Below are 15,265 nucleotides of genomic sequence, written 5' to 3' on the forward strand. Positions count from 1 at the left end.
ATATATATATATATATCCCAACTTAATTCTCAGAGATACACTGTTTACTTTTTCAGACAGAGCCCAACGTCATTGTTTCGGTGTCTGTGTGCATGCATGGCTGCACATGGGAATGCACATAGAGGTCAGAGGTTGACGTTGAGAGTCTTCCACTGTTGCTTTCCAGCTTATTTTTTGAGACAGAGTCTCTCACTGAACCTAGAGCTCATGGACTAGTTAGACCGTCTGGCCAGTGAAGCATCTCCTCCCACTCCAGACAGAGCCCAACGTCATTGTTTCGGTGTCTGTGTGCATGCATGGCTGCACATGGGAATGCACATAGAGGTCAGAGGTTGACGTTGAGAGTCTTCCACTGTTGCTTTCCAGCTTATTTTTTGAGACAGAGTCTCTCACTGAACCTAGAGCTCATGGACTAGTTAGACCGTCTGGCCAGTGAAGCATCTCCTCCCACTCCCTTCATCCTCCTGTCTCCACCTGCTCTGTTTTGGGATCACAAGCACATGCCACCCAGCCCTTTTTTTTAAAAAAAAAAATGTGTACCTGGGCACTGGAACTCAGATCTTTGTGCTTTTGTAGCAATTACTGTGTTCACTGAGACACAACAGGAGCACGGCAGAGCCCAACTTGATGAGATTTTGATGGGAAAGTTTCCTGGAAGGTCTTTCAACGGTGAATGGTTCACTTCTTTGAGGACCTGCTGTTTTTCTGCCTTGTTTAACGTGTCTTTGGAGCATCAAACTAAATCTCTGACCAAGAATAATTTGAAAGGAAACAAAATGAATCACACTCCTGGCACCGGATTGTAATCTTTTTATGCTAGAGAGAACCAGGGGTTCTCTGGGAGATATGGGAGATTCTGAGTCTGAGGCAAGAAATTACGCTAAGATGAACCTGAAATGTCTAGGCATACTTTATAGAAAATAAGCTGTTAAAAAGACATTAATAGTTTTATGCTCAAAGGATCCAGGAGCCATTTGAAGTCTCCCACTGGTCAGGAGACAGTTGGAACATTGTTCAGAGTAGTTTCAGGGACTAGGTATGGTAGCACATGCCTTTAATCCCAGGCAGAGGCAGGCAGCACTCTTGAGTTTGAGTCCAGCCTGGTCTACATACAGAATTCAGCCCAGCTGGGGACACATAGTGAAACCCTGTCTCAAAAAAAGAAAAAAGTTTCAGTGGATTTAAATATACTAATATGAAATAATTTGTAGCTGTTGGGAAGATGTAATCTTGAAAACAGAGCTGAGGTGTTTTTCTCCCTTTGCTGTGTAAACTATAACTTTGGATATAAGAGAGAAGCTACTCTTTGCAGAAATACGCAAGAGAAAGGAAGGAATGATAAATTACTCTACAAAAATCTTAGTGAACTCCGGGATACAAGCAGTGCTCATTAGTACCTGCTAGCATTACAGAAAAACAGCCAGATACTATATGTCCCCTGATGGAGTAATACAGCACTGCATGGGAAGGATTGCCTAAGGAGCAGAGCCTGCAGCTCATCAATTCTTTAGACTGAGCTGCCCATTTATATGAAATGCAGAAGACTGCAGTTTTTTACATTACTTCTTGATAAAGCCATCAAATTCAGACTTTGAAAAAGCCTTTTGGTGGTAATCAATTTGCATATAAAATGATAAGCCAAAAATTTCCCTCAAAATAGCATCAAAAGAAACTTAAATCAGGTGGCACAAAGAGCCAGATTGGCCGTGGATTGCTGATTTGGGAGTTGAGTGATTGGTGTATTTGAGTTTATTAACTGCTTCTTGTATGTTCAAAGTGTCCATAACATTTTTTTAAAAGTAGGATAAGAAGATAGAAGCATTGGGAAGAACCACCATTGCCTCACTTTCCTGATGACTTTTTTTTCGTTAGTATAACTTTTGCATGTGAACATGCTTTTTTGTTTACTAGGCATATGCCATTCTTTCCCTGCCATTTTTAACTAACAACTATTTATTTTACTTTATGTGGCTTTCCTAGTAATTCTTGATGTGTCATACATACTTTGCTTTTGTGTATTTGGCAAGGTAGAGTAATATGTTTCAGGACTTCTGTTCTCCTTTAGGTTATACTGGTTGAATTAAAGTACTTTATTAGTCTATGTCACCATTGGTATCTATTACTATATAGAACTTTGGGTAGCCCTAAATTATTTGTCAGTTGTTCTTAATAATATTTCTTCTACTTGCTGCTTGAAATACTATGATAGAAGACTTCTCACCCTTGACCTTTTTCTTATAAAAACATTAGTTTGGGCTGGAGATAATAGCTCCGTTAAAGTACTTATCTAACAAGCACTTATCTAACAAGCATACACAGAGTCCTGAGTTTTATACCCACAACTCCATAAAACTGGGTCTGCACTCAAGTGAAGGTCAGGGATCAGAAATTCAAGGTCGTCCTTGGTTACATGGTAGTGAGTTCAAGCTAGCCTGGGCTGTGTGAGACCCTGTCTCAAAAACGCCATTATTTTATTTTTTGTTGATACTGGGATACAAACCTGGGAGCTATACTGCTAGTTCAAAATTTTAAAATCAAGATTTTTAAAATTAATTTTTAAGCTTTTAGCCTTTTATGTTCCATACTTTAGTAAATGTTTTAGCAATTTCCAGAGATCTAAAGAGCTTTTAATAATTACAAAGCCATTCTTTAAAGTGACTGTTGGAATTTATAATCTTTTTTCCCTCATCTGAATTTCTCTATGAAGTTGTGGCTGCCATAGACAGAAAGCGCAATGATGCTTTCTTGCATGCAACTTGAAATCCTTTTTAAAAAAGATTTATTTTTTAAAAAAAATAAAGTTGACTCAGCAGTTAAGAGCAATGGCTGCTCTTGCAGAGGACTGAGGTTCAATTCCTAGCACCCATATGACAGCTCACTGTCTATAACTCCAGTTCCAGGGAAATCCGATACCCTCTTCTGGCCTCCATGGACATTGCATGACATCAGTGCACTTACAGACATGCAGGCAGTACACTAATACACATAAAATAATAAAAGATATTTTAAAAGATTTATTTTTAATTGTGTGTGTGTGTGTTGGTATATGCTTGTGAGTGCAGGTGCCTTCAGAGGCCAGAAGAGGGCATTGGCTCCCCTGGAGTTGGAGTTATAGGTGGTTGTGAGCTGCCTGATATGAGTTCTGGAAACCAAACTTGGCTCTTCTGCAAAAGCAGTATGCTGTCTTAACTGCTGTATCTCTCCAACTCTAATCTTTTAAATTTTTTAAAAAAAAATTGTGTGTGTGCATGCTAGGGCACAAACATGGAGGTCAGAGGACAACTAGTGGAGTTGGTTCTTTCCTTTTCAACTTTATGTGGGTTCCAGGACTCAAACTCTAGTCTCTAGGCTTTCATGCAAATGCTTTACCTGCTGAGACATCTTGTTTGTGCTGTAACTTACTAAAACATTTTTTTTAAGTTTATTTTAATTTTATGTGTTTAAGTGTTTTTGCCTGCATGTATGTAAGCATATCATGTATATGCAGTGCCTGTGGAGGCCAGAAGAGGGCATTAGATCCTCTGGAACTGGAGTTACAGATGGTTGTTAGCTTCCATGTGGGTGCTGGGCACTGAACCTGGGTCTTGTACAAGAGTAGCCAGTGCTCTTAACCCCTGAGTCATCTCTCCAGTCCCTGGCCTGTATAGTATTATAAGCACTGTTTGGCATTTTACAATCCTCATTAATACCTGTTATTAGTGAACTTACTAGTTTTTTTGTGAATTTAGTAGCTGTAATGTGGTCTCTGGCTTTGGTATAATTCGGTAAAAAATACCTTCTTCCCAAACTTCAGCTTCTCAGTGACATAGCGCCTTCTCTCTGTTGCAAACGCAAAGTTACCACTGATTAGCCAATCACTTCTCAGTGTTCAATGACAGAGGCTTGTATTAAGAGGAACATGTTGCCTTAAGATAATGAAGATAATGGAGTTTCTGTTTTTCTCAAGAACTAAAATGAAATTCTTACATTGTATTACATACAGTAAAAAGCCCACAGTGCCAGACAGAATATTTGCCACTTCATTTTGTATTCTCTGATTTTCCTTTTCTAGGTTGCGTGCTCTGTCCAGTGGTGGGAGTATTACATCCCCTCCTCTTTCTCCAGCATTGCCGAAGTATAAATTAGCAGATTATCGTTATGGCAGAGAAGAAATGTTAGCACTTTTCCTTAAAGACAACAAGGTAAGAAATAGGGGGAAAGTTCAGGGTTGTGGATGAGACTTGGAGTATGGACAGTGATACTCAACACGTGTTGTTGATCCCTGCTTTTTTTTTCCTCCTTACCCATACCTGTGTTGAAACCCAGGTTATTAATAGTGGCTGTGGGTGTGATGTACTCTGTCCTTAGAGAAAAATCTACAATGTCATTATGGGAACAGGTGGCTGATTGGTTACAGAATAGTCAGCACTTAATGCCTTCTTTAGATAATTCCACTTCTCTATTTCTGTCCCAAAGTAAAGGTGTTCTTCCTTTTCATTGAACTTATCTTTCGTTCAAGTTAGACTCAAGGAGTAAGGGGAGGAACAACTTTCCTGTTCTTGTCCTTGTTAAGTTCCAAGTTTTCTTTTTTTGTTTTGTTTTTTTGGTCTTTTTGAGACAGGGTCTCCCTGTAGCCCCAGCTGTCCTGGAACTCACTGTGTAGACCAGACTGGCCTCGAACTCACAAAGATCTGCCTGCTTCTTAAAAATTAATTTTTTTTCATCATTTATAAATGACCAAGATGTGAGACACTATAAAGTAGACTTTTATTATCTGACTAGGGAAAACGATACTTATTTTTCTCTATATTTTGTTTTTAATTTATTAATGAATGGAGACTCTCATATTGTAGTGATGGTTGCTAAGGACATACAGTTGCTATGAACCTTTCCTTACCATCTGCTTTGAGTTAAATATGGAGGTTTATACTGCTCCACTGTGCACTTTGAATCCCAGAGTTAATGCCAAATCCAAAAGTAGAGGTTTCATGGGAGGGGAGAGAGTATGACTATAGTTTTAATATTTGACAATCTCAAAATATGTAAGTAGTATGTAATTAACAGAAGTTAATTATAGTTGGATAAACTAATCTGTGTTTATAAAAAGCAGTAGATGAACAGAAGTGCATTTTTTTTTTAGTTTTAGAAATAGTATTTATCTCATGGTCATGTATTTGTTACTGTGCAGATACCTTCAGACCTTTTGGATAAAGAATTTCTGCCTATCCTACAGGAGGAGCCCCTGCCGCCATTGGCTCTAGTGCCCTTTACAGAAGAAGAACAGGTTTGTGCTTAGCTCTGTCTGAACCTCAGCTCCAACCCTTGTTTCTCCTGCTAAGGCATAAAATTAGAAAGCTTTGTGTTATTTGCTTTTCTGTTGCTGTGATAAGACACCTTGTCCAAAGCAACTTAATAGAAGAAAGAGTTTATTTGGCTTACTGTTCCAGAGCACTAAAAGTCCTTCATGATGGGGAAGGCAGGACAGGAGGCAGCTGGAGCCAGAAACTGAGCACTCACATCTTCAAGTAGGCATAGGAAGCAGGGGGATGGAGGGAAGAAACTGCAGTGGGATGTGGCTATGAGCTCTCAGAGCCCACCCCTAGTAATGTGCTTCTCCAGCAAATCTATATGGGGGTGGGGGGAGTGTCCTTTAAACCATCACAGCTTCTATTAAGGCCCTCAGGATTGCACAGGTTGGCTTTTTACTGTTACTTGGCATGTGGATGATTTTCAGTTGTTTAGGTTTTGCTTTGCTTTAGATTCTGAAGTTGTTGAGTATTATGTAGAGTTCAGAAATTGTTTCTAGATCTTTAAGGACAATAGAAACTACCTCTTAGTAGAGGGGGACTGTTCTTTCCACCACACACGTCCACAAGAAGGGGGGAACAGTCATCGTTGTAGTAAAGCATTATTTTTCAGAATTAATCACCTACATGAATTCTTACCAGTGAATTTATTTTACCACAAGAGAAAAAATGTAGATCTTAAGCTCAAAACATACCTGAAACTCTTTTATCACCACTGTGTGCCTGTGGGTCTGCGTGTGTGTGTGTGTGTGTGTGTGTGTGTGTGTGTGTGTGTGTTGTGAGAAAGTAAGGTTTTTAGCCTGAAAAGTGGCAGATTTTGTGATGACAGTTCATTGGTGCTATGTCCTGTGGGAAGACAGATAAGATTGCTTCCAGGGAGCTATTAGATACTGCACTGTAGTGGAGAAATGATTAACTTTTTGGAATTCCATTTTAAAATGAGGAATCACCTCGATGTTGGTGGGGTTTTTTTTGGGGGGGGGGTCTTTTTGAGACAGGGTCTCCCTGTAGCCCCAGCTGGCCTGGAACTCACTATGTAGACCAGGCTGGCCTTGAACTCACAGACATCCGCCTTCCCCTGCCTCCCAAGTGCTGGGATTAAAGGTGTGCACCACCACGCCCGGCGATGTTTTTTTGAAGCGTAGGGTTGGCCCTGAACTTGATGTGTAGCCAAGGATGACCTTGCTCTTTTTCTTTTCGGGAAACGAGGTCTCGCTATGAAGTCCTGGCCAGCCTGGAATTTACTTTGGACACCAAGCTGTCCTTGATCTCTATGAGATCCACCTGCCTCTGCATTTGGAGTGCTTTGATTAAAGGTGTGTGCCATCTTACCCAGTGATCTCAAACTCATGATCATCCTATCATCACCTCTAAGTGCTGAGATTATAGGCATTTGGCACTATGCCTACATTTTCATGATGTTGTAGATCAAACCCAGGGCTTCATGAATGCTAGGTGAGCACTGTACCAACGGAGCTATATGTCCAGCCATTTGACTTACTTTTTTAAAAAAACAGCTTTGAGACGTAATTCATGTCATAAAATTGACTTAATTTTTATAAAATTGCTTATTATTTATATTTTATGTGTATGAGTGTATTGCCTGCACCCATGAGTGCATCCATGTTGTGTAGTGCCCAAGGAGAACAGAAGAGGGGATTGGATTCCTTGGAACTGGAGTTACTGATGGTTGTTAGCTACCATGTGGGTGCTTTGATTCAAACCCAGGTCTTTATAAGAATAGCCAGTGTTCTTAACTGCTGAGCCATCTCTCTAGCCCCTGACATGTTTTTTTTGTTTGTTTGTTTGTTTGTTTTGAGATAGAGTCTCAGTTTAGCCTAGACTGTCCTTGAACTCACTATGTAACTGAATTCTCAGCTTGACCTTGAACTGTATCTATCTCCCAAGTGCTGGGATTATAGGCATTCACCTCTATGTCCATTGAAATTCATATGTGTGTGTGTGTGTGTGTGTGTGTGTGTGTGTGTGCGCGCGCGCACGCACGTGAATCAGAAGATAAACCCAGGTGTCAGTCCTTGCCTTGCCTGTTCTCCTGTTCACTGCTGTATATACCAGGCTAGCTGGTCCAAGAGCTTCTGGCATTCTCCTGTCTCCACTTCCTATCTCACCATAGGAGTGCTGGGATTACAGACATGCTTTCTGGCTTTATGTGGGTTCTGGGGATCTGAATTCAGATCCTCACACTTGGCTGGCAAAGGCTTTATTCACTGAGCCCTCTTTTGCAGTGTTGCAGATTAGATCTAGGACCTTCTCCATACTCAACAAGCACTCTGTCAAGCTTCATGGTTGTTGAGGTTACTGTATCCTCCCATCAGCACCTTCTGACAGATTCCATTTCCATTAAGCTCTTCTAGTTCTTGGGTTTGAAACTTTGGCCAAAGTGAATGGTGGTGACAGGTTTATGTGTGTGTGTCTGCATGTTTGATAGTTGTTTAAATTTGCATTTCATTAGTTACTAGTGATACTGAGTATCTTTTCATGTGTTTATGGAACATTGTGGGTTTCTTTTTCTTTGTTTATGTCCTGTGCCCATTATTCTGTTGTTTTATGATTTCTTTATATGATCTTTAAAATCAGTAAATTAGTTATTATTGAAGTTATTTATATTGTAGGAAACAAAGTTATAAAGAATAAACTCATCCATGTCAAGAATAATTGCTTGTTAACATTTAATGTGGTTTATTGCATTTTATTTTGTTTATGTATTTTTAGTGATTAAAATATACCAATATAGATTGGATCCAGTAACATATTAAAAATACTATGTACAATGACCAAGTGGAATTTATCCCTGGAATGCAAGGGGTAGTTCGACTTAGTCATAAATACCCTATCTTTAGAATGAAGGACACAAAATACTTGTTCATCCCAATTGGTGCAGAAATGTAACTCAGTATCCTTTCATGATAAAGCTCTAAACATTACAAGAGTACTTCTCATGATTAATGGCATTTATGAAAATCCCACAGCTAATCTCATGTTCAATGATAAGATACCATGGCAAAGCTTTGTCCTAAGATCAGGAAGATGACACTGATTCTTACCATGACTGTCAGAACTTCATTGGAAGTAATAGAAAGAAATAAAAGTTTGTTAGAAGGGAAGAAATGAAAAGAACTGTTTCTGCTTGACACAATCTTATATATAGAAAGTTTCAAAGGATCCACACATGTAATAAAAATAATTCAGAAGGTTGCACAACTATCAGTTGCATTTTTATACACTAGCAATGATAACCCACAAAATAAATTAAAATGGGACTTTAGAAATGGCTCAGTGGTTAAGTGTGAGTACTGCTCTCCAGGGGACCTGAGTTCAGTTCTCAGCACCTACATCAGGCAGCTCATAACCGCCTGTAACTCCAGCTCCAGACGATCAAATGTCTCTGGCCTCTATGGGTACCTGCACTCACCTACCTATACCCCTCTCTAATACACACAATTTAAAAAAAAATTTTTTAGCTAAGCGCAGCGGTGCATATCTTTAGTCCCAGAACTCAGGAGGCAGAGGCAGGCTAATCTCTGTGAGTTCAAGGCCAGCCTCTTTGTAGCCCAGCTGCAGGTCAGCTGAGGCTACAGGGAGACCCTGTCTCAAAAAGACCCCCCCCAATATATATATATATATATATATATATATATATATATATATGTATGTATGTATTAAAATTATGAGAATTCTATTAACAATAAAAGAATAAAATAGGTATAAGTATTTAAAATTTATCCATTTTTCATGTGTGGTTGTGGTATGGTATGCATGTTTATGAATGTTTTTTGCGTTTGTGTGTGTATGTGTGTGTTCATGTACATAGAAGCCTGGGGTTGGTATAGGGAATCCTTTTCCACAGCTCTTCCACTTAAAAAAAAAATTTTATGTGTATGAGTGTTTGGCCTGCATATATGTAACTGCATCCCTGCACCCAAACCTGAAAAGGCCAGGAGAGGGCATCAGAGTCCCTGGAACTGGAGTTGGATGGTTGTTAGCTGCCATGTTGGTGATGGGAAGTGAATCCAGGTGCTCTGGTAAAGCAGCCAGTGCTCTTAACTGCTGTGTCCTCTCCAGTCCTTTTCCATCTTACTTACTGAGGCATGGCTTCTCAGTCAAACTCAGAGCTCACCAATATGGCTAGTCGACTTGCTCTGTGAATCCCCTCTGTGCCTTCTGAGACTTCTGGAATTACAGGTGGGATGCCACACACACCTGGCATTTATGTGGGTTTCTGGAGGTCTGAACTCTGGTTCTCATGCTTGTGTGACAAGTGCTTTAAGTCCTGAGCCATCTCCCCAACCCTAGGTGTGAATTTAAGGAGGTGTAAGACAAAATTCTCACACTGAAAACAACATAGCACCATTGAAAGATTAATGGAGTCTTAAATAAGTGGAAGGCATCCACACTTACTAGTTGGAGGACTTGATACTGTGAAGAGGGTAGCACCTCCCTAAAATAAGTGAGTGTGGTCCCTACACATTCCAATGCGTTTTTGTGCAGATACAAGCTGACCTAAAATGCTTGTGGCATTGTGGTGAACTCCAGATGGGGAAGCCAATTTTGCAAAAAGTAGTTGAAGGACTTACACTTCTCCCTTTCAAAACTTAATACAAAGCTGCGGTAATCAAAACAGCTTTGCATAAGCACACAAATAGATCAGTGGAATGCAGGTGATAGTCCAGAAGTTAGCTCAAATTGCTCCTCATTGCCAGATTGCTTTCAGGAAGGTATGGATGATGATACCTCTGTTTCATCGCTGCCATAACTCTAGCATTTTACCACTGTTTTTGTTGTGTTAAAATGTTTTCATTTAGTGTTTGTTTTAATTTATTTGTGTATTATTTTTACTTTATGTGTGTTTCCCTGCATGTAAGTGCAACCACATATGCAGTGCCCACAGAGACCAGAAGAGGGTGTCAGATCCTCCAGCACTGGAGCTGTGGATGGTTGTTAGCTGTCATGTGAGTGCTGGGAACTGAACACAGATCCTCTGCAAGAGTAGCCAGTGCTCTTAACTGCTGAGCCATCTTTCTGGCCCCTCACTATTTGTTTAAAAAATTTTTTTTCAAATTTAAATTAGCACACAAGGTATTATATCATTCTGGCGTTTTCACACAAGGTGTGTTTTAGTAGACTTTCCTTCTCTCACCTCCCCACCACTGTCTTCCCCATGATCCATTACCCTCTGGTAACTTCTTTCTAGTTTCTTTTGCTCTTTTGTGCCCCATATGTCTTTAACTACTCCCTCTTTTTCTTCATCATCTATTACTACCCTTTCTTGGTCTCCATTCTAGTTTGTTGTTCTTTTTTTTGTTTTGTTTTGAGACAGGATCTCCTTGCAGCTCCAGTGGCCTAGAACTCGCTATGTGTAGACCAGGTTGGCCTTGAACTTGGCATGCACCACTATACCTGGCTCTCCATTCTAGTTCTTTAGGCAAATCCATTTACATCTGTATATAAATGTACACATTATAGCCTAGGTACTACATATGAGAATATATGATTTTGTGTTTCTGAGATTTGCTCACCTTGCTTAATATTATACTTCCCAAATCTATCCAGTTTTATGATTTCATTTTTCTTTATAGCCAAATCAAGTTCTGTTGTGTCCATGTGTCACATTTTCATAATACATTCATCTGTTAATTGGCATCTAGGTTGGTTCCATTTCTTTGCTATTGTGAATAGAGCAGCAATAAACAGCATGTGCCCATATCTCTGTAGTAGAATACGGAGTCCTTTGGGTATGTGCCTAGGAGTGGTACAGCTGGGTCATATGGTAGTTACATTTTTAATTTTTTGAGAAGCCTCTATTTGATCTCCTTAATGACTGTACTAGTTTGTGCTCCCATCAGTGAATAAGAGTTCCTCTTTTACCCCTAGTTGAGCAATATTTGCTATTGGAGTCTTATATTTATTTTGTATGTGTGAGTGTATTGCCTACCTGTGTGTAAGCAAGTGCACCATGTCGTGCAGTGCCTTCAGAGGTCAGAAGAGGGCATCGAATCCCCTGGAACTGGGGCTATGGACGCTTGTCAGCACCATGTGGGTGCTGGGAATCGAACCCAGGTCCTCTGCAAGAGCAACTAGTGCTCTTAACAGGTGTATCATCTCTCTCCAGCCCCTGTTGTTGGGATTCTTAATGATGGTCTTTCTGACTAGGGTGAGAAGACAGTTTCCAAAAGTAGTTTTAATTAATGCAAATAGGGATATAACTAGGGATATTGAACATTTAAAACATTACTCCCTGGTCATTTGTGTTTTTTCTTTTGAGAACTGTTCATTTCATTAGCCCATTTGTTGATTGATTGTTTTGTTTAATCTTGGCAGTTTGTTGTAAATTCTGGGTGTTAGCCCCCTGTCTGAAGTATAGCAGATAAAGATTTCTTCCCATTCTGTAGGATGCTTGCTCGGCTGATAGTTTTCTGTTGTTGTTGTGCAGAAATTTTTAAATTTTAGGTGGTCCTTTTCTGTTGATTCTTGGGGCTAGTTTCTATGCTTTTGGAGTTCTGTTCAGAAAATCCTTGCCTAAACCTCTCTCGAAGTACATTCCTGATATTTTCCTCTGGCAATTTCAGTTTCAGGGTTTAAGTTATGGTCTTTGATTACACTTCAGTTGATTTTTGTACAGGGTTAGAGATATAGATCAAATTTTATTTGTCTGCAAGTAAACATCAGGTTTTACCAGTACCATTTGTTGAATAAACTGTCTTTTTCCCCCCACTGCATGTTATTTCCTGGTCCTCTCTTCTGCCGCACTGGTCTACCTTTCTGTCTGGGCTGTCTTTGTCCTTACAGCTCTGTAAGTTGAGGTCAAGTATTGTGATACTTGTTGTCTATATTGTTTCTTCTTAGGATTGCTTTGGCTCTTTGTGTTTGTTTTGTTTCTAATTCCTGAAATTCTTGGATTATTTCTTCTAGGTCTGTGAGGAATAAGATCAGAATTTTGATGGGAATTGCAGTGGATTTGTAGATTACTTTTGGTAATATATCCCCCCCCCCTTTTTTAATTTAATTTTACATCTTTATTTCTGTTGCTGAAAAACTAGTTACACAGCTCTTTGGGTTGTTTGAGACAGGGTCTCCCTGTAGTCCCAGCTGGCCTGGGATTCACTATGCAAACCAGGCTGGCCTTAATCTCACAGAGATCCACCTCCCTCTGCCTTCCTAGTGCTGGGACTAAAGGTGTGCACTACCACACCCAGCTCTAGTTACGTAGTCTTTAAAAGACATTAGAAAGATGACTGAGACAGATCTGCTTTATAAGGAGAACTGGGCTGTGAGTGCAATAGTGAGGAGCCCAAATTCCATGAATGGAGACTACCCCAAAGGCTCTGTAGCAATAGCAGCCCAGTGGGGGTGGGTGCTAATAGGGAGGTGGCCCAGCAATATATCCATTTTTACTCTGTTTATTCTGTCAGTTCAGGAACATGGACCATCTTTCCTATTGTGTAGGAATAAATTCCTTTGATTTTCAGTTCTTAAAGTTTTCATCATAGAGGTTTTTCTCTCCCTTGGTTATGTTTATTCCCAGGCACTTTATTTTGGAGCTATTATAAATAAGCTGTTTTTTGTAATTGCTTTTTCTGCAAATTCATTGTTGCTACATATAAATGCTACTGATTTTTTTTTGTGTGTGTGTGTGGATTTTTGTATCCCACAACTTTACCAAGTGTTGATTAGATTGAAAGAGTTTTCTCATAGATTCTCTGGTTTTTTAAGAATAAATTCATGTCATCTTTAAATAGGGATAGCTTGACCTCCTTCCTTTCCCATTTTTGTTCCCTTTATGTCTTTTTCTTATCTTACTAGCTGTGGCTAGGACTTTGAACTCTGTTGATTAAGAGAGAGGTGAGAGTGGGTATCTTGTCTCCTTCCTGATTTTAGGGGAAATAATTTAGTGTAGTGTTGACTGTAGGTTTGTTGTATATAGCTTTTATTGTTTTGAGATGTATGTACTCCATCTCTTTCTAAGATTTCCAGGACTTTTATTATGAAGTCATGTTGAACTTTGCTAAATACCTTTTCTGTTTCTATTGAGATGATTGTGTTATTTCCGTCCTGAAGTTTGTTTATATGATGTATTACATTTACTGGTTTGTGTATGTTGAACCAATCTTGTAGTTCCAGGATGAAGCCCACTTGATCTTAATGTGCTCCTGAATTTGATTTCAAATATTTTGAGAATTTCTGTATTTATTACTCACTAAATTTACGTATTTTTTAATAAACAAGAAATCAAATGGCTTAAAAATAATTTCTAGGACTAGGGAAATGGCTCAGGGTAAGGGCTTCCTGTGCAGACATAAAAAGCACAAGGACCCAAGTTCAGATCTTGGCATCCATGTCAAAAGTTGAGTGCAGTGTCACACATCTGTACTCTCAGCATTGGGAAACAGAACAAGAGGTTCCTGGGTAGTCACTTTAGCTGAAATGACAAGCTCCAGGTTTAGTGAGAGAGATCCTGTCTCAAAGAGTAATGTGGAAAGGGACTGGAGAGGTGGCTTGATTGGTAAGAGTGCTTGTTACCCGAGCATTAGGATCTGAGTTTGGGTCCTAGCAACTAGCCACATGTGGTGGTACACCCCTCTATCTCTAGTGCTTTTGGGGGCAGAGACAGGATCTCTGGGGCTTACTGTTTAGCTCCAGGCTCAGTGAGAAACCCTTTCTCAAGAGAGGAAGTTGGAGAATGATAGAGCATGTCACCCAGTGTCCTCCTCTGGCTGCTGCATTGTTACGCACCTGCACATACATGTGTCCATGCACCACATATACACAAACATATACATGTGCAAGCACAAAGACACGATACAAAAGAGAAAAGAAAAAAAGTTTGAGAGATAGAGGAAGATGCCTGATGCTGTCCTGTGGCCTCTTCATTGATGTTCCTCCCCTCATATCTTCATGTACACATACATAAATACATATATACATGTGTGCACACATACATAAAAAAGAGGACCCAGGGAGACTGCTTATCAGGTAAAAGTACTTGATATGCAAGCCTGATGACCTGTGTTTGATTCTTGGAACCTGTGTAAAAAAAGCCAGACGAGGTGGCATATACCTATAATCTCAGGTCTCCTATGGCAGGATGGAAGGCAGAGACAAGAGAAATCACCAAGAAGCTCACTGGCCAGCTAACCTGGAATGTGAGTGCAACAGCAGAAACAAAAGACGATCAGTGAGATGGCTCAGTGGGGGTAAAGGTGCCTGCCGCCAGTCCTGGTAACCTCAGTTTGATCCTCAGGACTCACATGGTGGAAAGAAAGAACTGACTTGCACAGTTATTTTCTGATCTCCACTCACAGGCAATGGCACATGTGCACCCACACTCTCCTCCACTCCCCCCAAAAGAACTATGATAAGTTTTTTTAAAATTGTTTATTTAATAACCACATATTCCATTACAACAGCATTGACATATTCAGTAACAATTTCCAGAGCGAAGATGCAGCTCTTTCAAAATGGGCTGTACATTTTTAGGTTTACAGTTGAACTAATACAGTTATACAATATTGTACTTAGTATAAACCCTATATGATATAAAATTGAATGAGGTTTTAACCTTTAAAAAAGATCTCCATTTCATTATTAAAATACAGTTTCATACAGAAAAATTTATTTTTAATGCAGTTAACACTTAGGTGTTTACACATGCGTTACTTTCTGAGATCCTTGGCACTTGAGCATGGATATAAAGTCATCAGATAGATGTCAGTGGTAATGTTTTTCACATCTACTAATTAATAAGGAACAAATTTTTATGTTTTGACAAATTATTTAAAAATTTTTTTAAAGAATGTAATAGCCACATAATTAGAAGAAGCATTTCATTAAAGCTTTAACATATTCAGTAACACACTCCAGAGCAAGGATACACCTCTTTCAAAAGTGGCTGTAAATATTTAGATTCACAGTTGACACAGTTATACAATATTGAACTCAGTATAAACCCTGTAAGACATAAA

The 15,265-nt window shown here is 39.5% G+C and overlaps 1 protein-coding gene across 3 annotated transcripts in view; it reads left to right on the forward strand.

Moving 5' to 3' along the window:
- The window catches only part of Gigyf2 (GRB10 interacting GYF protein 2), a 146,800-nt gene that overhangs the window by 36,493 nt on the left and 95,042 nt on the right, over positions 1-15,265 (forward strand). For 2 of the 3 annotated variants that reach the window (XM_017799374.2, XM_029565949.1), the window contains exons 4-5: positions 4,052-4,181; positions 5,168-5,263. Coding sequence is in view for 1 of the 3 variants with exons in the window: in XM_008838103.2 (XP_008836325.1) it covers positions 4,052-4,181; positions 5,168-5,261 (224 nt within the window). In the remaining 2 variants the exon portion in view is untranslated. The remainder of the gene's footprint in view (positions 1-4,051; positions 4,182-5,167; positions 5,264-15,265) is intronic. The other variant, XM_008838103.2, reaches the window with a different exon arrangement.

The sequence above is a fragment of the Nannospalax galili genome, unplaced genomic scaffold (assembly GCF_000622305.1).
Source record: "Nannospalax galili isolate Female #2095 unplaced genomic scaffold, S.galili_v1.0 scaffold1138, whole genome shotgun sequence".
NCBI lineage: Eukaryota > Metazoa > Chordata > Mammalia > Rodentia > Spalacidae > Nannospalax > Nannospalax galili.